At 38.4% G+C, this 22438-nt stretch overlaps 1 protein-coding gene across 11 annotated transcripts in view; it reads left to right on the top strand.

The window, feature by feature from the left end:
* Positions 1-22108, top strand: part of CNOT4 (CCR4-NOT transcription complex subunit 4) — an 80795-nt gene extending 58687 nt beyond the window's left edge. For 8 of the 11 annotated variants that reach the window (XM_064510721.1, XM_064510758.1, XM_064510743.1 and 5 more), the window contains 5 exons: positions 887-944; positions 1227-1476; positions 3414-3911; positions 19715-19927; positions 20715-22108. In XM_064510721.1, coding sequence (XP_064366791.1) covers positions 887-944; positions 1227-1476; positions 3414-3911; positions 19715-19927; positions 20715-21016 — 1321 coding nt within the window. In that variant the 3' untranslated portion in view covers positions 21017-22108. The remainder of the gene's footprint in view (positions 1-886; positions 945-1226; positions 1477-3413; positions 3912-19714; positions 19928-20714) is intronic. The other 3 variants (XM_064510763.1, XM_064510767.1, XM_064510768.1) reach the window with 1 other exon arrangement.
* Positions 22109-22438: the final 330 nt, after the last annotated feature.

Here is a 22438-nt window from a genome sequence, read left to right on the forward strand (position 1 = left end):
TGTGTGTAATAGCACTGGGCTTTTGGGCTGTGCAGCCTGATGCTTGTGCATACCTCTTATGAGTAGATAAAATGAAAGCACCTAAAGCTCGTAAAGCAGAGGTTTTCATCTGAACTGAAGCTAGTGCTGCTTTGTTAGCAGTGAATTTAGCAGAACGAAGGCTGCTCACAAACGCCTGTCAGACTGTCGAGCCCCGAGATGTGCCATTCTGGCTGAGTCATGCTCGTTCCCAATGAACAGTTTTCTGAAGTGGTTTTCTGTTGTTTCTCATCTTTATCCTCTTTGTTTGCTCTTCCATTTTTTTTTATGCTTTGTCTTTTCCTGTTTTTCCCCCTTCTGCCATCCTAAAAGTCCACTTGCTCAATTTGGAACTAATTTCTGCTAGTTAAAGCTCTAAGGCTGGTGGGAAACTTGACTTCCTACCAGGACAGGCTGGTTAATTTAATCTCTTATCTCTCCCCAGATTTATTTAGGACTTGTGTGGGAATTGAGAACTTAGATATCTAGGAAACAAGTCTGTTTCAAAATTTCTCTCCAATAATAGAATAGATGGAGCTGACTACAAATGGAATACTGCCATAGTACAATAATCCTGTTTTTTTTAAATGGCATAGAGTTACTTTGAACGTGTTTAAAACTTTCCTTTTGTTCCTCAACAGGGCAATCAACAAGTAGAACGGAGAGTAGGGGGATAAACAGATTATAATATATGGCAAATGATTGGAGTGCTCATGATTTAAAACAATCTCATAGTGGACTTTTTAATTCCTGAAAGTTAATTGTTTTGTTTTGTTGTTTCAAGACATTTATATCACTAAAAAGCAATTGTTGTTCACTTTGGGTACTTGAGTCTCTTACTGACTTTTTTCCCCTCCCACTTTTCTAGCCCTATCGACAAACCTTCAGATTCCCTCAGTATAGGAAATGGTGACAGCTCTCAGCAGGTAAGACAAAGATAAAGGCTATGAAAATATGAACTGAGTTTGGCTAAGGGCCTGAGGCAACTTGTAGTTTGAGAAGCAGTTACTTTCAGAAGAAAATCATAATTTTGAACAAAACTACAAAATGCTGCTTCTAGTTGATTTGGTGTTAAACATTGTACAGAGATATATATATTAATTAAAGTAACTGCAGCCAAAAGTTTTGAGGAGATCTTTTAACTGTAGTAGTGAAGAATATTTTAAGTATAATCATTCATGTCCTGTCTTTCTTTCCTTTGCCCACAGATAACAAACAGTGACACACCTTCACCACCACCTGGTTTATCAAAACCCAATCCAGTCATACCCATCAGTTCATCTAATCACAGTGCACGGTCCCCTTTTGAAGGGGCTGTAACAGAATCACAGTCGCTCTTCTCTGACAACTTTCGGCACCCCAACCCCATCCCAAGTGGGCTCCCTCCATTCCCCAGTTCTCCACAGACTTCCAATGACTGGCCCACAGCACCAGAACCACAGAGCCTCTTCACATCAGGTAGGGACCTTTGGTTACGTTGCTGGATGTTGCATGCTGTTGTAACTTATGTCCAAAATTGTGTGGAACCAAAAACTCCAGGATTTGCTTCATCTTGTTTCTTTTCCCTCTTCACAAATTATTAAATGCGTCCTTAAGCTATAGATGAATTGCACTGACATAAGGGTTTCTTCTAAGAAAAACTACAGTTCTCCAACTATGTATATTTATGTCTTACAAGACTGTTTCATAAGAGTGTCTATTCTAGTTTTCTAGTATTTTTTTTCTAGTGTTTTCTAGTGTTCTATTTTTTTTCCTTAGCCAACTGCCTCCCTAAATAGGACAAGTGACAAGTATGCTTAGTGTTAGCATTTCAGGTTTCTGCTGGGGATGAGGAAAATACCTGATGTCAGTGTATGTTCGTGTAATCTGTATTATCTGTAATTCCAGCATTAAAAATTGTGATATTTAACATTTCCTATATCATTCTGCACAGTTATGTGAAGCTGCCTAATCTTTATCTTTCTGAAGTGAAAGAAATGGTAGAAATAGTTAATTGCAGCAACTGAAAGATACCTGTGCTCCCCAGTTACTTTGCTATGAAATATCACTTCATATGAATGAAACTGTTTTAGGTGCATTTATAGACTCTTGGCAATGGTTAACAGTATTTAGGAGCTCACAAATCATAAATCTGAGATGTGTTAGAAAATTAAGTGAAATTATACAGATAATAAATAGAATCTGATGATACTTTGGGATACAGTTCTTTACTTAGTGGTTCATCTTCTTTTGATGCTTATCTGCCTTCTGGATGATAATCCTGTTTGTAAATAATATTCCTTAATAAGGAAATTACCTGCTGCTGAGGTACTATACACATTGATTTTGTGAGGATTAAGCAGCAGTGAGAGGCAGCCTCTAGATGCTAGAGATCTTGTTTATTTCATAATTAGTATCAAATGTATTGTTGCTATTTAAATGAGAAAATGAAGGATATTTTTTGTCTTTGTCTAGCAGCTCTTTTCATTCTAAAATTCATGATTATACAGTAAAGTGGAACTGTAGATTTGCTCTCAGAGAGGATTCTCTGAGTATAATTTCAGCTTTTTTAAAGTGGTAGTCAAGATTCCCTACCAGCAGAGGGAGTAAATGTTTTAAGTGATACCACCTTGTAGTCATCAATTTTCTCTACCATGGTTGTGAAGAAAAATACTGTGGCCTTAGAACCAGTATCCATTAAACCCCAACTAAGTAACTGGAACAGTACAATGAAACAAACTACAAATTGAAAAACTGTAGGCAAGGTTCCCATAACCCATTTTTGCAACACTGTCTCAAAATACTTAACAGCATCTTGTAATGCAGTTTCTTGCTTCATTTTTATCAAGGTGTGCACTTCACATCTGTTTGTTTTCTTCCTAACAATAGACAGTTTTTTCATCACTGCTCAGAATTTTTTATAAAATTATAAGAGGGAGCATATTTTTCCCACGCCTACCATTTTTTGCACAGCAGAGCTGAAGCACAGCGTTAATACTGAAAACAATTAACAGAATAACAACTTTATTTAAACTAAGAATTTCTGCTTAGTCACACTTCCACTGAGGAATATGGGTATAAGGAACGCTTTAAACAAGTGTTTGTCCGTTGGTCTCTTTCTATTCTCTGCTATTACTGAAAACACTTAGTTGAAAAAGGCTTTTTGCAGTCTAGGCTCTGAGCCATTCTGTATTAAAAATACTAGTTCCAGCACTTTAAGTAGTTTGATCTGTGAAAAAGGAGGTCCTAGCTGATGAATAAGTTGCCTGTTTGGGCACATGGTCCTTTGGGGAACATGTGATGAAGTATTATATGAAAGATAACTGGTAACACAGATTCAATTCCACTGAGGCCAAGAATTTTGTATGGATAATTACTTGCTAATTCTTGTTCTAAATCTTGTTCCTCTCCAACAGAAACTATACCAGTGTCCTCCTCTACAGACTGGCAAGCGGCTTTTGGGTTTGGTTCCTCCAAACAACAAGAGGATGACTTAGGGTTTGACCCCTTTGACATCACCCGCAAAGCCTTAGCAGACCTGATTGAGAAGGAACTGTCAGTCCAAGACCAACCTTCCCTCTCGCCTACATCTCTTCAGAACCCCACCCCACACACTACAGCTGCCAAAGGGCCAGGCTCTGGATTCCTGCATCCTGCTGCACCCACAAATGCCAACTCTCTGAGTAGCACCTTTCCAGTCATGCCACAGAGGTTCCCGCAGTTTCAACAGCACCGAGCAGTTTACAACTCCTTCAGTTTTCCAGGCCAAGCAGCTCGCTATCCTTGGATGGCCTTCCCACGCAATAGCATCATGCACTTGAACCACACAGCAAATCCCACCTCAAATAGTAATTTCTTGGACTTGAATCTCCCGCCACAGCACAGCACAGGTCTGGGAGGGATCCCTATATCAGGTAGGTGAATCAGGACAGCCATGAATATGACTTAATTTGTACTTTCAGCTTCTCTGAGCCAGGACAGGAAAAGGGAATAGCCAGCTACAAGTGTTAGAATGGTATCTCTTGACTGACATACTAGATTTATAAAGGGAGGGAGGAATATTGTTTTAAATAGGCCCTGTCTGTTCTTTTCAAAAACGTAACTGGATACTTAGCCTTGTAATATTGAGCTTTATAAGGAAGGTGGAGTATTCTGTGCCCGCTTAATTTTGTGCCAAAACAGATTGGTATTTTGGTTCTTTGGTCTTACCAGACTGGCTTTGCCTAAGAAGAGTAGGCCCTGGAAGTGCACTGTGACTTCAGTGTTGACATGTAGGTGCTGATCAGAGCTCTTAAGGAGGGAAGGAAAAAAGAAAAAGAATTGTGCCAGATGTATTGGCTGGGTTGTTCCCTCTTGTGCATAATGAAATGGCTGCGTAATAAAATGTTCGGTGCTGTTCATTTCTGTACTTCAGATAGCCTTAATATTATACTAATGTTTCACTGAATGGATGCTTGCAGTGTGTATAGGAGGATCCATCCTGATTGTGAGGGCTATGATGCTGGAGGAAAATAAATGAGCACTCAGGCCAGTTTAGGCTGCCCTGGACAGATTGATAGCCTCTTGTAGTAAGCATTACAACTAATGAGCTAATTGTAGCCAACATTGGCTTGGTCAGAAATTCACTTTTGGAATTTGAAGTGCTTCGACGTTTCCTGTAGGGCTTGGGCAAAACTGATTCTCTTTTCCTAACAGGGAAAAATCTAAATTATTTTGTATTAAGTTTGTAGTCAACTGTCAGAAGAAACTCTCTACAAGCTGTTTGTAGATATGAGATGAAGAAAACTGATTCTTGAGATTTTTGTCATAGCTGTTTTCTTCTGATACATTTTCAGAAGTACTCCTTATCCTGTAAGGAAATGACCGAGGAAAAAGTCACTGCGCATTTTTGCTTCTAGTACAAGAGCTAATTTTAGCTGTTTCTTTTCTGTACTTTGTCCTCTTTGAAGCCTTGTCAAAGCTATAGTACTGCTGTAGTGTCCTTAGGCTGATTTATAGTGTAAACACTTGCTCCAGACTACAAATGCAAGTAGTTTGAAAGTCCTCATACTGGCACTGACAAAATTTTAAAAATAAAGTTACCAATTAACTGATATTGATTACTTTGAAGTGTAAAAAATGAAAGCAAGACAGAAAATTTTATATTTGATGTGGAGTCACAAATGCAGTAGCCTAATAGCAGTGCAAACTGTTGCTCCCTTTCTTCTAAACTCCATGAAACTTGAAGGCATTACCAGCTATTAAGTGAACGGGTTCTAAAAACTGCTAGTTGAAGGAACCAATGAAAAGACTTTGTCCTGGAGCAGTAAGGCCCAAAAAATCCTTGCGTTGAATATGATCCATTTGCATTATAGATGGATTGATTCTAAGTTTACGAAAGTATTCTTAAAATTGCATTATTTTAATTACCTCTGGCGATTTGGAAGTGGTCCTCTCTGTCTTTAGAGAAGACCTGTAGATCCTTGGCTGTACTTTTGAAGAGCCAGGTTCTGGGTTCTCAGTTGATGCACAGCCAATGTCATACACTTTCTGCATATGTTACCATTAAGGCAACAGAGATGATGCCCTTAAATATCCTTTTTTGTATGTAACTGCTAGAACCAATTAATCTTAATATTTTTTGGCAGTTGCCGAGCTAAAAAACAGAAAATAAACATCTGCTGTAGTCTCTCTGAAAAGTTACTTTGAGTTGGTCTTAATCTCTTGTTACAGAAAACATTGTTCGTTGCCTGGTTTGCAATTGGATAGCCTCAGTTGCTGCACTGCAAACATTTCTCAGTTGATATACACATCAGTTTTGATATTTCTTTGGAAAAAAATAAGTTGTACAAGCACCGATTACTCCTTTTTCTTTTCCTGTTGTCAGAAATCAGCTTAGTCTTGAGTAGTTCTGGTTTTGTTTGTTAGATTATGGATTTGTATTGTTTGTATGATAGTTAATACTTCAGAAGCACTAATAACTTGAAAATCAGGAGATGCCCGTGTGCTTCTTTTTCCTTGGCATGTTGACTTAATTTTGAATTTATTGATTATTCTGTCTTTTCAAATCCATGTAGTGTACAGCCTCTCAGTGAATTGCTTTTATATACCTTTTGACAGAATAATTCCTGTTCTTCATCCTTAATTTTACTCTATCAGGAGTAGGTATGTAATTGTACAACTTCTGCTTTGCTTGTTTGATATATGGATTCGACTATCTGGTGGGGGTGGTAGAAGAAACCAGTGTACAACTACAGAAGCCATGTAGACAGCACCTTACAGAAGTGTTTATTGCTGAGAACTCCAGCTGACCTGTTGAAAAGGCCATATGTGTCATAGTAGCTGTTAGGCAGTACAGATTAGTTGAAGCATGCTTGAAGTTCCTTTGTTAGCTTTTTTGTTAGTCTGTGTTAGGGTGTTTTCGAAAATGTCATCAACTCAGCTGTTTCAGCTGTAACAGGAGGAGAAACCTAGGGTAGGCAAAACTCCAAATTCTGTTTTTTAGCAGAGACTCTCTACTGCTATCAGTTGAATGCCTGCCAAAATCTTTGATCACCATTCCCACCCTGCCCTGAACTAGAAATTCCTAAAGCAGATGATATGGGATTGGTGATTTAAAAAAAAAAAAAAAAGACATTTGCTCATTCTATGCGTTATTTGATTAGTTTATATTCTCTATTCAGCCACCTCTTCAACTTTTCCCTCCATTTATGTGAAAATAAGCAGATGTAAAAATTCTTTTAAAACTTTGTTTGAAATTAGTATACTGTTGCCTAGGCTTTTTGAATCCCAACTTTGGTTGATTTCACTAAGTATATTTGTGCTTTTGAGGCTTGCATGAAGAAAACAATGCCTCTTACACTACTGCTGTTTCTTGCTTTATGTAAACATTACTGTTCACATGATATGAAATACTTATGTTTGACATAGAAAAAGGTAACAGTCTAAAGCTGCCTCTTAGTCTGGGATCAGAACTGTGCTGTGTTCTTCAACTCTGCTGCTCCAAGGAGAGCTGTTAGTGATGAACAGCAGCTTTAAACAGAGGGCTATGGGCACTGCATACATTTTTAACTCAAAAATCCATGTTTCTATATGTATTTTGGTAGCCTATTTATCAGGAGAAGCAGTGTTTATTAAACTCATTCTGCTGTTCCCAGTGAAATGACACAATTGTATGGCTGATACATTAGCAATTGCAAGCCTATAATACTTTGCATAATTGACATCATAATTTTTATTATATGTGTACTTGAAATATGGCATGTTCATCAGGCATACCTTTGTTCACAAATTTTATTTAAATGAACTCTTGATTTCCAGAGAAAGATCCCCCCACTCACCCCCCTGTGAATTTGCAAACCACAGCAGATGTTACGTATTCCCATTGAAAGCGGCAATTTAGGCTTGTTGCTGTTCTCTGGGATGGGATGGCTTAGGTGATTTACTGTGAATTACTGTGTAATTACAACTGTGCAAATATGCTTCAGGAGAAAAGTGCAGTGACTTTTTATTTCTGGACGGCATGATTGTTGCTAAAAGCAATCTTAACCTAAATTGTATGCAAGCCATCCTAAGAATATGGGACAGTGGCTCTCCTCTGTTCTGTGGATCATGGTAAAGAAAAGAGCCACAGACAGCAACATGAAGGGATGTTCTCCTCTATTTTTATGTTTCTTTAGGATATCAGAAAAGCCTTTGTACTTTGTCAGTAGCTAATATGAAATCATCATTGTGATCCTACTGCCCAGCATTGTATTCTGAAATAATATGTATAATGTTGGGTAATAGGCTGTCTCAGTATGTCTCAGACTAGCAACACATTTTGAGAGCTGAATGTAAAAACTAAGATGTTCATAAAATGATAGGCATGTTTATTGGTAGTGGGAAAATAGAAAGAAATCTATTGTGTTAATTCTTGACTTTACTAGGTAGTTGATAGTCATGGATTTTATTCCATAGAAAAAATATAAGAACAAATTTATACTGTTAAAAGTATGAGGAAAACGTTGTAAATAATTAGTCCCCCTTTGTCACTTCTGTGTGAGATGAATTAATTAGTATTTTGAGACATTAACTGTTATTTCATTTATTAATTTCATAATTGTCCTCTAAATTTTACTTCGTAATGAGAAAACAATCATTTAACAACATAATAAATTTATGAGGTAGGTTGAAATTGTAGTTTTTTCGAGACTAATGCTATGTGGTACGATTTGTATACATTCTTCCAGTATATATCATACGTGTATTAAAAAGCTAAGGGAAATGGTCGAGTGGACATAGAGACAAATAGGAAGCACAAACAAAGAATAAACCCTATTTAAGGCAGGGAAAGAGGAAAGCTTTATCTGCTTTCAGAACAGGATGCCTGAATGTCGTAAGTCTTCGTAGTTGAATATAATTGATAAATCAAAGTTTTGTTATACCAGGACCTTCTAGTTTTAATGCCGCAGCTTCTCTCTTTTATATGCACAGCCTAACTGATGGGAATATGTACATTTAAAGATGAGATTGAGCCAATAAATAGGAAGATGATTCAGTTTTTAAGTTTAGATGCCATACAGTAGCCTTTGAGATAATGGCTTTACATACCTTACTAAGATATCAATTAGCATACACCTTTTTGAATCTTGTCTGTTCTCGATTTTTGTGAAGGAATAGCTAATAGGAGGGAGGGCAAAGCATGAAAGTTATATTAAGAAGGACCAACTATTGTGCAATAACTGTTTTAACTCTACTTTCGAGCTTTTCTGTATCTGAGCAGCTTACTGTTTTGCATCATCTCCCACTTTAAATTATCTGGCCTTCATGCCCTCAGCCATTGAACTTGTTTTGAGCATCAAATCCTTGTTTGTCTAATGCTACATTGTTTTACTAAAATGTTGTCAAAAAAGCAGAGATCTTTGTGTTGGCTATGACCAACTATGCTGTGACTATGCTTTTTATGCAACTATGACTATGCTTTAAAGACTTTACTTAGACCATGGAGAAAGGCAAGATATAGATCAGAATTAATGTTGAAATTCTCTGCCTTTAATAGCAAGAATCTTAGTCTGACTTCGTATTTTCTCAAAATGTTATCACATTTTCATTTGGGACACAATTTTCTTATTTGCCTTTTGCCCTTTTGACTTTGTCACTTCTCTGGGTTGCCTGTTAATAGTGTACTCTATCTCCTGAACAAAGAAGGATGTGGCTTGTCAGCTTCTGACCTGTTTTGTATGGTGGTTGAATTCAGCATATTGTAAAATTTACCGTTCTCAATATGCTGTGCATAAGATGTATTTTGATGCTTCACTCCTAGCAACAGTTGAAGTAACTTAAACAGTGCTACCTCGCATCCCATTGTTTAGGTGCTGGGGCTGAAAGGTCTGTTTGTCACGCTTCTCTTCTTGACTTGATGAGTTGTGAAGAGTTTACTGCAGTTTTAAGTGTAGATGGTCTTATTTAACATTGAGAGGTGCATTAGTCCAGTAATCTTTAAAGAAGGCTGCTTGTTCATTTGGCTTTCCTTGATATTTTGGCTTTCTGAGAGCAGCTAGGTAGAAAGCACTGCAGCTAAAATTCTACTTTTCTGTGCTCCCAGTTCCATTTGTGGTTGTCTATTGCTGAAGGCTTTCTCTCATTTTCTCTCAGTAAGTATAAATATTGAAAATTTGGAAGTCTTTCGAAAATCTTGGTTGATAAAACTAATAGTTTCAGGTGCCAGGTTTGGCACCTCCAAAAACTTTCCAGACCAAAAGTCTTCCCGGAGTGCAGAGCAGCTCCTCCCTGATATTCTGGTATCAAGATCACAACTTGTTTGAAAATAAAGGAATGAAAAGCACTGTTTGTAAAGAATGCTCATCCATTTCCAGCATAGGTTTTACTGACCATTGCATAGACCCTAACGTGTTCAGGTTTCCTCAGCAAAGATGGCTATTTTTAGTGTAGCCTTTGCCATTGAGTATTTGCTTCTCACATTAGTTCTTGTACCTGAGGTATCTGACTTTTTTCCTGGAGGCTCTTGGGCACTTACTCCCACCCAGCTTCTTTATCGGGTGCTTTGAGGCTGCCTGCGTTTACCCCCTTTCCCTCCCCGCTGCAATTCAGAGCTTATTTCTAAGCTCTGACTCCTTTTATTTGCAGTCATAACTTATTTTGTATTTCACTGGGAAGTGATGAAGTGTTCAGGACAATATGTAACAAAAATTCAGTTTGAAACTGAACTTTTGCCTTGCTTGCTTCTGTTGCTCTGGAGATACTATTTTTAATGCCTTCAAAGTGGCGCTACTAGGTTTAAAATATAGTAGCATGTATATGGAAGTGAGATCTCTGACTCATTTTTAAAATACTAAGTCAGTGTAAAGACTTAAACTAGAATTACATCATTTGAAATCTGCTATGCATATTCCCTGTCCTACCTCTGGTATCTTGTACCTTAACTCCCATACTCTGACTACATTTACTAGTAAGAACTGCCTGCCTTAACATAATCTTGTCACGATCTCCAAAAATTTAATCCACGGCACCTGTCCTTTAAAATAGTCTTGCTATTTCTCCATCTGTTTTAAAATCTCATCTGACTCTCCCTCCTCTCCAGTGCCTTTTTGGTGCTTATATTGCAACTGTTTTAAAAACCTTAAGGAATTTTTCTTATGATTGTATAGGAGATACTACTCTAAGTAGTACTTGATGTATAAATACCTATGCACTCATCTCTGGGAGCTTGGTTTAAGCTCTTACAAACTTTTGAAAATTTTTGAAGTTATTAGGGATGGCAGTGAAGGACATGCATACTGCTTTTTTGAGTAGTAAGATGCCTGTTTTTTAAATGTGTAATTTTATTTTGGAATAGAAATGTGACAAATATGTAAAAAGTGTGAGAAGAAAAATCCTACAGCTTCTCTCAGCTGTAATATTTCAGAGGAAGATTAATCACATTAACATAGTTAGACCTGAAATAAATGCTGTGTTGGCAGAAACTGGTGGCCTGAGTGCCCGACTGGGTTTGCGTTCTCAGCCCTCAGTTGTGACAGTTTTCAGGTAACTGTTTAGCTTGGGGAAGAAATAGTATATAACGTGAGTCACCTCTGTTGGAAGATGGCATTTAGTATTTCCACAGAATGACTGAAGTATCTACAGGCATACATCAGCCTTCCTCGCTTGTTTCTAATGTGGAGAAGTTAAAAATGGATTTACCATGCCTCAGAATATTCATGCACTGTGCTAAAGCTATTCTCACCGCCTTGGGCAGAGCGTTGGTCAGGATATCCTTGGAACCCTGGGTCTTATAATTATACAGGCTGTTGCTAATTATTGACAAATCCTTCAAGTTCCCATTTTGTTTACCAGTTACTGCATGGACCATGGTTAAAGTTCCGTATGTTGTGCTTTTATTTATACACACACATACGCAAGCACACGCACACACATGCCTCCCAAATACACTTACAGGATTGCCAGTTGAGGTCAAAGGCTTTTTTTCCCCCACTGACTTCTAGAGTAGCCTAGCGAGATTGAGCTTTGTGATTGATGCAGGAGCTAAGTATGAGCAGCAGGTATCCTTGGGTTGAGATTAAGTTTGGTTATTCAGGTGAATGGAAATTGTTTGTCTTTCTAGGCTTTTTAATCAAGGTATTCTGCGTGTACCATTTGGGAGTTTATTGCCACTCATTTCAGTATCTTAACAGTTTTTGTGCTGTCAATTTAGGCTCATTTTAAGATTATCAGTGCTGAGAACCACTTATTTTCTTATGTGGTCCTCTTTCAGATGAGTCTTGTTAGCTCACATGAAAAGGAGAATATTCACTGACTGTTGTGGAAGTATTACAGAATATTTTGTCATTTTTGTATGCAGGACAGCAGGCCTCAACCTGATTGAGGTCTTGAACTTGAACGCTAAATATATTCAGTAATAAACTATTAAAAATCAGTAGTGAAAATGCTGGAATACTCTGGGATACTATGGAAACATGTGATGTGAAGTCAAGTATGCTTTTCAAAGCAAGCTAGAATTTAAGTTTTCTTACAGCCTAAAATTACATGGCCAGCTGCTATAAATATGTATTAGACTTGGTCGCTTGAGCCATGGTAAATGTGAGGCAATCACAAGAACACTCCAAATACTTAATAAATGTAAAATTGCTTTTCTCAAGTCTAACAAAGTTCTGACATTGTACATGCAAGCAAAAAAGAATCTTTCTATTGAATATTGAAGATGACGTATTCCCTCATTGATGCTGTAGAAGGGATTTCCCCTGAAAACAGATTAAATTTCCTGTTTCTTAAGGCTTATTTAGTCACGGAAAGCTTAAAACTTATACTGTCATATGATCAGCAAGAAGGAAAATTATTCAGAAAAACTGTAAAAATGTGTATGTTAAAACTCAGTATATTGCTCTAGTACTTGATAGTTTGGCTTACTGAGCTGCATGTTAAGTACATCTAATCTTTACCTTGAAAAATAGTGCTGGTTTGAGTTACATGGCTATCTTTTGAAATTGGGTAGATATGTGATTGATATAATCATAGGGATCAGTATGGAATAAAGGTAAAAGCTGCTTTACTGGCATTGTTTCGAAGTTGAGGGTAAACTGGTGTCTCTGTACTACTGAATTTAGTGTGTTTATGTGTATTTTTTTGTTTCTTTTGCTCTTAGAGCTCATGATCATAAGAATTTTCATTTGATATCAGCACCGTGGAAAGAAATTTAGAAAGCTGTTCATGTGGATTGCCAAGCTACTTGCCATGCGTAGAGAATGTCTCTGAGGCTTTTTTAGATGTGCTCTTCAAACAGCTCTATCTTAGTGGTCCTATCACTTGGTGTCTCTCTGATATGAAGGTACCAGAGGCTAGCTATATTCCTGATGGGCTGCACTACTGTTTTAATGTGGGTAGAGTCAATTTTCTTTTTTCTAACAGTGATGTTCCAGGCTTCTGTGAATCTTTGTGAAACTTCATACAATTTAAGCATTGTAGGGTTCCTAGACTTCATTGATACACAGACTCAATGAAGTCTGAATGCAAAATCCTTCGGACCTTAACTCTTACCTGTTTAAATGGGGATTTACTCATGTTTTAAAAATTCCATGAGCGAAGAAGCTGTTCTTATTGAAGGGACACAGCTGCAGCTTTTATCCTAGCTTATTTAATGATAGATAAGTGTATAAGCTTTGGATTAAACGTTTTCAAGTTTCATATAAAGTCGTGGGATCATTTCATTGTAAGATGAGGCAAAATGTCCCTTCCTTCTCCCCCCACTCAGTGAAATACCACACAATTTTTTGCAAAGGAGAAATAGCAATTGCAGAAAGTCATCTCGAGAAGAAAATGGAGAAGCCTCAGTCACTTCCCAGAGGAGGATGAGGGGCACTTTCACGGGAGTGCAGGCTGCCTGCAGTATTTGCTACAATAGGCAGCACCGAGCATAAACTGGGGCTAACGGGGATGGCACTGGATAGGGAATGCTTTTCTGCTGGCCATCTTTGGCTCTATAATCAAGTTGAAAGCCTCTTGCTGAACTCCATCTGTGGTTCTTTCCTGCTTCTTTTTTTTCCTCTGGGCTGTTCTTGTTTAACTTTTTGTCATTCTGGTCCTCTTGTAGAGGCTTCAGAAGTAGCTGTTGTACTGTGCCCTTGAAGGTTTTACAAGGGCCTCCTTACAGTCAAGTTATTGCAATAGTCGTCATTCAGTTTCTAAATACACCTTGATAGTCTCTTCACTTGTTTTATTGCTACCCTGTGTAGTCAGTTACAGAGCATTGCTAATAAGGTTGTTTTTGTTTCAGATGGTGGTTTTCCTTTGAATGTCTTCTGCTTATTTGAAGCTTTTCTGTAGCACTGCTGTATGTCTTGGTCACGCACATGGCATACTAATGTAGTTCTTAAAGTTGCAACCTAGATTTGGAAGAGTGTTTGTTTTTCAACAGGAATTTACTTAGGACTTTCGGCATAAAGGCAAGTGCCTTAGATATAGATAGATATATGTTATATAGTCTATACCAAATCAGGCTTCTTTATTATCTTGCAATATAATTTTGATAAAGAACTAACTACACTTATTTTACATTTACTTAACGTGATAGTCTTGTGATCTTTGCTGTTAGTCATATTTAAGCACATACTGTGTGAGTCTTGATACAGATGTGATCATAGTCTCACTGGTAATTGGAACAAAAAACTTGAAATGGCCCTAGTTTTTGTAGGTTTCCTCTAGGTTTGCATTCATTCTAGTTCGCATTCATTCAAGCATTGCTTGTCTCCCATCTAAATAGATTGGAAGGCATGCTATCCTATTGCCTTTAAAATAAAAGATAAAGTGCACCAGCATCACAAACATTGCATAGCCAGATTTGAAACACCTTTGAGTCTGCATTATGGTATTGTTGGTCAAAATTTATGAAGTCATGAAAAGTCTGTCTCAGCAGTTAGCTGTTCAACAAATCTATTCTAAAGTATTGATTATGTAAAATACAACAGCTTTTCTTTCTAGGCTTTCCTCCTCTGAACCGTTCCTTCCCCAAATACTGCTCTGCCTGATTTGAAGAAATAATGTAAAAGCATTGCAGATGCAGCATAATAAAGTAACACTACCAGACTGTCTAAAAAGGTATAATGGGGCAATGGCTGTATTAGGAACTCATAAAATCACTGATTTCTCGTATGGATGAATGTTCAAGCTTCTTATTCATCTTCTATTTTAAACTAAGTATTTTTGCTGTAAAACATGCAGACAAGTTAAGTTTGTGATTAAGCTTATTTGCTCACTTTAAGATGGTGGTTGACTTTGGAAACTTCCCATAAAATTGCTGTTGTTTCATGTTGGCATCAGAAACATGAAAAAGTTCAGTGCTAGAACTGCGGGATCTGCTCGCCTCTGGAGCATGAGCTTCCAGCAGACCAAATGGAATTATAAAATGCACATCAAGGGAAGACTGAAATTCAGAATGGGGCTGTCAACTGTGTTTGAGATTGTTTTTTCATGTGAATATTAGTTTTTTCAGTGAGGCTCTACCAGGTTATTCTGTTGCCCCAGAAACAAGATGGGGAAAAGGAAGTCTCTAATATGTTTCCAATTTATCTTCAAACTGCTGTGTAAAATCTTTTCATTACAGTCGAGTGGATTTGAACCTGTTTGCTTCCACATTTTCCCACTCTTGGACATACTGCTTTAAATTAGTATGAGGCTATGGAAATAGACAGTGTTTTCATTCCTCCAGGTGGGGAAGGATTTAAACACTGACTCTTTCATTACTGGATTATGATAAACTGAGACAGAAGTCTGCTAGCTAGTCATAAAACTGCTCCCTTCTATTAACTTCTACCTACTACTTCTACAAGAAGTAGGGGAATATAATAGGAAAATACCTTTTTTAATACACCTATATTAACTGCAAGATAGCCTTTTCTTATTTTTGAACACTGTACTAGCTTCCTGGTGAAGTATAAACTTAATTATCAAAAAGGACAAAGTAGCCATGGGATGAGTAGTAACTTGTGAAAATATCCATCTCTAACACTTTTTTTTTTAGTTTTGGTTTTGTTTTGTTTTTAAGGCAGTAGAAGTAATTCCCATCTCTGTTTATGGTGGACTTGCATTTCCAGCTGTAAGACTTGTGTTTAAAACTTGCCAGACTGCAGCACAGACATGCGGATTTAACTGGTTCAAGTCTTGCTGTATGGTGCCCAGAATTGCTCATGTACTGGTTTGCATCAGGAGTCGTTCTCGGTGGATGTTCTTCCACTAGGAAGAACACTAGGTAGGCAGTAACTGAGGACTTGGAGGGTAGAGCAGGTGACCCTTTACGAGAAAACTGTGGATTAACTTCCTCTATAGAAGAATTCTTGTAAGGGCTAGTGAGTTGGGAAAGGTGTGTCAAACTGGCCATGTGGCAGTGATCTGCCTTTTATTATTAGGGTAATCTGTCCTAGCAGTAGAAGAGAAGGTAGCAGATCATCTTCCAGTCATCGCTGCCCCCCCTACCCCCCAGTGCATTCTCCATATTAATCCCATCTATTTTAATCCCTTCCCAGATCCCATATTACAGAAGAAGTTTAATTGCTGCATTTCTCCTTAGAGCCTGGGAGTCTCCAAAAAAGCTGAGAAGCTTTCTGTTTGGTCAGCCCCCTTTCTATTTATTCTGTGGCACTATCAGCCAAACTGCAAAACTCTTACAGGCTCCTGAGTAATGCAGTGCTTGTTCTCTGTTGTCAGAGGGCAGGGTTCCTGGTCACAGCCTGCTTTGCAGCCCTGCAAATGCTGCTGTCTTACTGCCAAAAAAATACTTTGTTTTGTGGTTTGTTTGTATCCTGGAGCACAAGATTTTAGCAAGTGCGACATCTTTATTGTTAGTAAATAATATTTTTATAGACAGTAAATTCATTTAGGGCTTTAATTTCTTGATTTCTGCAATTCCAAGTGGATTTTGTACTGACAGTCAAGATAAAAGGCAGCCTTCCTTGCAGCTTCATATTATTTCCTTTTGTTCTGCGTTAGAGTAAAATAAGTGGTCCATGATGTCTGCCTCGGATTAATACATCTTCTCACCAAACAGTGCTAGCTTTTCCCATTCCTTGAAAAAGTTCTATGAAAATCTTCTCTCTCAAGTGCTTGTTACCTTTCTGGACTCTTATGTATGCTGCATTATGTCTTTTCTTACATGGGGAATAACATGACAAAATCTGTATAGTCTTAGCCCAAGATAGGCTAATGCCATACTATATATATACACACTCCAATCTTGTTCCTTATAAGTTGTGACATCTTTTTTTCTTACTACTAGTGATACTGAGCTGTCCATGCTGACGTTAGACTCTTTCTGAATGACATTATTTGGCACAGTGTTTGTATGTATCCACGCACTTGTTGCAGGTGTATGGTTTACTAGACATTTACTTGCTTGCACACTAATTCTGAGTGGATGTTGGGGGTTAGTAACATGCATGAACGAGACCATCATGAGGTTGCAGATCCCCAACTTATATGGACTATAACGAGCATGTTCACTCTTGTGAACTCTGCTAAGCATCTCGTGTGTGTCTTTGCTCCATAGTGGAAGTGAGTAACTGGACAGAGCTGCATGTTCTTGCACAAGCTTAGCATCAAACTTTTGGAAGCAGTTGTGAGAAAATAAAGTGGAAACTGACTGTCCCCTATAGTCTCTCTCACATGATTATTATTTCTGTGTTGGCAAGTTGGCTATTTTAATTATGATGGCTGAATTAGAAATTTGTCTTAGGCTCATGGATGTGGGCAAAAATCTACAAAGTATATTTGTGACTGGTTAAATTTTTTAAATTTGCTTGAATTTTTTTTAACCCTAGGATCATTTAACTATTCTTTCAATAAAAATACCAGGTTTCTCATAAGTCTGAGTGAAAAATTAAATGCACTAAACTCTTTACTCCATGTAATACAAATGCACAATAAACAGCTTTAAAGTGAGAGGTTGGAAGAACAAGAAGAAGATTTGATGTATGGTAGAAGTGAAAGTACAAGTGAGAGCCAGTTGTGTGCACTAGGGCTTGATGCTAAATGAGCATAGAACAAATCAGTGAAAACCCTGCTTTTTTCACCCCAAGTGACTTATACCCTAGGCCCTGTAGCATGTTTTCATGCTACGCATGGCCCGTGGATACTGCCACTCTTAAGTCAGAATGCTTGATAGCACACAGACAAGAGAAAAGCAGAGGTTGCTGAAAGCTGGTCTTATGTGACTGGCTTGAGCCAGAGCTGCAGTTTCAATAGTGCTTCCCCCTCCACACCGTAGTACTTAAAACGTAATGTGATGCATGTACTCATAGGCAGGTAGTAGAAATGAACAAAAAAGCCTGATTGTTGACCTGTTGGTTTATTGCTTGCTACATAAGAGTTGTCTGTCTTCCCCTTTGAGGTGCTTTATGCCCTAACTTTTGAAGAAGAGGGATTCCCTAGCCTCTGCCAGTGAGTGAGGATAACATCTCTTGACTGTAAGCCTTTGAAGTCTCTGGTTAAGTCGTAGTCTGCAAATTCTAAACTCTGACTGTCCAGGCACAAAGGATGGTTTCTGTAGTTATGGTACACTCTTTGTGCTGTTGCTGTTATCCCTTTCCAGGTTCCCCATGCAGCAATGGCCTCTCCTGTCCTCAGGCGTTGTAGATGTCAGCTGCTGCCGTGCTGCATGGAGACACTTATGCACACAGATAAATCCTTATGCTGTGTAGCTGTATTGAATGGCCATATTAGGCATGCGGCGGGTTAGAAATACCTTGCTGCAACAGTCATCACAGGCTAAGTGGCTATAGCAGATTAACATAGTGACTGGTTTGAAGTTCAATTGGTGACATAAACTGAAATCTGACATGTATATTGCTATTTGATTGAAGTTGCTTGCCATAAGCAACAGAGAGAACACTTTATACAAGAAAGTTTATTCTAAAAAAACCTCAGGTTCTGGAGAAAGGAAGTTCTATATGAAAGCACAGCTTTTCAACAATTTGCACTTTTTTCTAGTTGCAAAAGGTGGTCACTGGAGACATCAGTCTGTCTTTCTGTGTTCAGCTTTACAAAAATTGCCAAGGAATGGTTTGATAGTGAGTGTCTACTTGCGAGTTAGTGAAATCTTCTGATTTTTTTCCATGAAGACTTAAACCTCCCCCTGTTGATGGAGGAGCAGTGTTATGCAAGTATCTCACCTTAATGCCTCTGATTGGCATGAAAATCCTCTTTTGAGCTAGGACAGCCAGAGATGGTATAAAAAGTTGTATGCTACACTTCTGTCAAGAGTAATAGGTAGCCTCAGTGTGCTGTCCAAGATTATCCTTTCAAATAAATTTGATTGCAAGGCTTTCTGTATTTGCTGGTAGACACTAGGATGCTTGTGTCTGTTTTGCTGGTTTGTTTTGCTTTAAGATACCTAAAACAACAAATGAATCATAGAACCCAATAGTTGTTTGTTGTAGTGCTAATAGCTAGGTTATCCTGTTGTTCTCTTTTGTCAGTACATGCCCTGAAACAGGTAGCCAAGTAGTTCAGACTTGACTGTCTTGGTGTCCAGCTGGTTTGCCTCTAACCAAAATCTGAGGATATTGTTGTGCTGGGAATTATTCTGAAAGGTCTTTAAAGAATTTTTGCTACTGTTCTACAACTGCAAGAGGAAATTGCGTTTCTTCCAACTTCATGAGAACCTGGTTACCATTTCCTTCTGAAGAACATCTGTAGGGCAGTGAATGAGCAAGCTATAATAAAACAAAAGCCTTTTGTGATACTCCCCCCCACCTCCCTGGTTCCTCAAGTGATTTAATCACGTTGAGTTTCTATAGCAAAGCCCTACCTAGCCTTTCTTCACTTCAGTATACTTCAAAGAAATCAACCCTTTCAAGTCTGCTGACCACTGATAAAGCAGATGAACTGGGTTATCTAGCATGCAGCAGTCTTGTCATAAAGGATCTGGTGGTTTGTCCCCCAGTAGCAATGGAGGGAGAGCCACTCTGACCTTGATTATTCAAGTACCTGAGTTGAAAAACTGGGGGAATATGAATTGGAGGAGGAGTTAAATCTTTCTCCTGCTCTTATGCTTGTTTTAAAACCTGCCAGCCCCTCCGAATAATTCATTGGCCATATAAACATCACCCTAGTTTTTGGATAGGGAAAGTATTAAATGCTTAGTTTAAAAAGTAAAAATAAAATCCCATACCCCACCAAAGAAGGACATCTGTTTCTAACTTCAGCTTTTTATTTTTTTATCTTTCATTTTTTTTTTTGTTGGTAAATCTCCCAGACAACAGCAGTTCTGTAGAGAGTTTAAATATGAAGGAATGGCAGGACGGGCTAAGGGCACTTCTACCGAACATTAACATCAACTTTGGTGGACTGCCCAATGCTTCTTCCCCCTCCAACGCCAACCACAGTGTACCAACGTCCAACACTGCCACCACCGACAGCCTGAATTGGGACAGCCCTGGCAGCTGGATGGACCCCGCAATCATCACAGGTAACTGTTTCTCACTCCTTCAGCTCCGCTGGCAAACCATCAAATGGGTATTTGGCACAAACTGATTTGCATCTGGAAAAAAAAAGTCAGTATGCGGTGGTCTCTTCCAGCTTCCATCCACAAAACCTCATGGGTCTAGGAATTTTTGTGGAACCACTAGGTATAATAAAGCGTCACTTAGCTCTTTGCAGTGCATGCCCGGGACCTTTGCAGGCAGTCAGGATGATCAATGCTTATCCTTAGGGTCAATATAGGTGTCCCTTCTGCTGGATGGCATGTCCGGTATGTGCGCCGCTGGTCCTGAGGCACTGAAAGCATTAACTGGACTTTGTTATTTAAAAAGGGACGTACTCCACTTGTTTATAAAGCTCTCTTTTATAAGGCTGTCTGGTTGTGTTTCCCTGTTAGAAAGGCTGAAGCATGATGCAAATAGGCAGAGTAGGAAGCGAAGCATGCAGCGTACTGGTAGAGTTTGTGGTAAGATCATGCAAGCAGGGATGCAGTCCTTGTGCAGAACGTGTGATAGAAAAATGTGTGTATTTTTGAAGAGTACTCTGAGGGGGTACTTTCTCCTACCTGGATATAAATGTTAAAAGTTTTGTGGGCAGGGTAATTTTATATGATGGTATAAAATGCATTCGCTGTACAAACTAATCATGTTTTCTCACTGTTGCTCTTTGTTAGGTTAAATTGACCTCCTTCACACTCACCTTATTGCTTCTGCTCTGACTTGCCTGTCTCCCATTTTTCTCTCCTTTTTATTTTTATTTTTTTCTTCTCTGCATAGGTATCCCAGCCTCCACAGGAAACAGTTTAGACACCCTTCAAGATGACAATCCTCCACATTGGCTAAAATCTCTTCAGGCCCTCACAGAGATGGACGGCCCAAGCGCAGCGCCGTCACAGACACACCACAGTAACCCCTTCGGCACACAGATCCCGCTGCACAGAGCCAGTTGGAATCCCTACTCTCCTCCTTCAAACCCCACCAGCTTCCACTCCCCCCCACCAGGCTTTCAGACAGCCTTCAGACCCCCCAGTAAAACCCCCACAGATCTACTACAGAGCTCAGCGCTGGATCGTCATTAGGAAAGGAGGAAGAAGGAGGAAAAAAAAAAAAAAAACGTTAGAAATGCAGGAAGTGTCCCACCCTGACTCCTCCCCATGCCCACCTACTGTTTCCCCCTCATATCTTTCTTTCTGAAGAATCCAGTTCCTGATCAAACCTCCCCCCCAAATGCAATGCGATCACAGGGTCATCACCGTCTTTTTGTTAAGTTTCTGCTGAGCCAGTGTTTGAAATACACTGTTTGAAATATTTCCTAAAATATTCTAAGAAAAAAGAGAGAGAGAAATCAAAATGCAGTCTCAATGCTTAAAGAGAATATTACTGCCTTAACGTCTTTTGCACATGAGTATTTCTGCCTAGTGGAAAAGTGTCAATCTACAGTAGGGGAAAAATGCAATGGAGAATCAAATGCAGAAACCGGAAAAAGGTATTTAATTTAAATGAAGTTACTGAACATGTGGGCCAAGCAGTGGCCTAGCATTTATTTTGCATTCAGTGTGGCACTACACAGGGAAATAGCTTTCTTTTCTTTTTTTTTTTTTTTTGGAAAGGGGGACTTTATTGTATCAGTCAGTAAGAGGTTTGACATGAAGTGTGTTGAAAGACAAAACATACTTATAGTTATGAGTAACTGGCATGTTGCTAAAGAGTGGTTTAAAGAGGGGAGAATAAGGTTTTTTTAATTTTGGCTTTAGATTTAAAGTAAACTTTAATGTTTTAAAAGTATTCACAGATTTAATACCTAGCGTATACATAATATAATTATAAGCAGCTGAAACATGAGTGATATTTACTTCAGTCTTTGTCTCCTCTGTCAGTCTCTCTTTCTTTTTTTTTAAAAAAACAAAGATTCACCTGATAAGGGCACTCTGGGATAGCACTGCATTGGGGCCACATGATCACCATCAGGAGCGCAACCTCTGACCTCCTCTGCCTGCAGCTTTTACTTAACCCTGTAGTTTCTGGACGTTTGTGCAGTATTGAAAAGACAGGAGAAAGAAACATAAATAAACATGGTTATAACCTGACGCTAAAACTAAAACCAAGGAAATGTACCTCTTTCTTCAGAATTAAAACTAAAATCTTAAATAAAACAGAAAACTTGATGATGACTTTGTGTCTGCTTTTCTTGTTATTTATTTTCCAAGTACAGTATAACCATATGTCCTTGCATTTTTTCTTCTCCTGGTCATCCTAAACTGGAGCTACTTTTACATGGAGATTATTGGATTATATATTTACATGGAATTTGGAGATTCAAAATACTGCATTGCATGGTAACATCTATATTGAAGGGTGGAAAAAGTATATGTATTAAAATAAGGGATTCTGTTTTCTTTACTCATGGTAACAGCTGAAGGTCATCTGTGTCTAAATCATGCTTTAAATTTCAAATGATACCAGTAAGAAAGACTTTTGTTTATGCTCTTTATGCTCTTTCT

Source organism: Dromaius novaehollandiae, chromosome 1 (assembly GCF_036370855.1).
Source record: "Dromaius novaehollandiae isolate bDroNov1 chromosome 1, bDroNov1.hap1, whole genome shotgun sequence".
In the NCBI taxonomy this organism is placed as follows: domain Eukaryota; kingdom Metazoa; phylum Chordata; class Aves; order Casuariiformes; family Dromaiidae; genus Dromaius; species Dromaius novaehollandiae.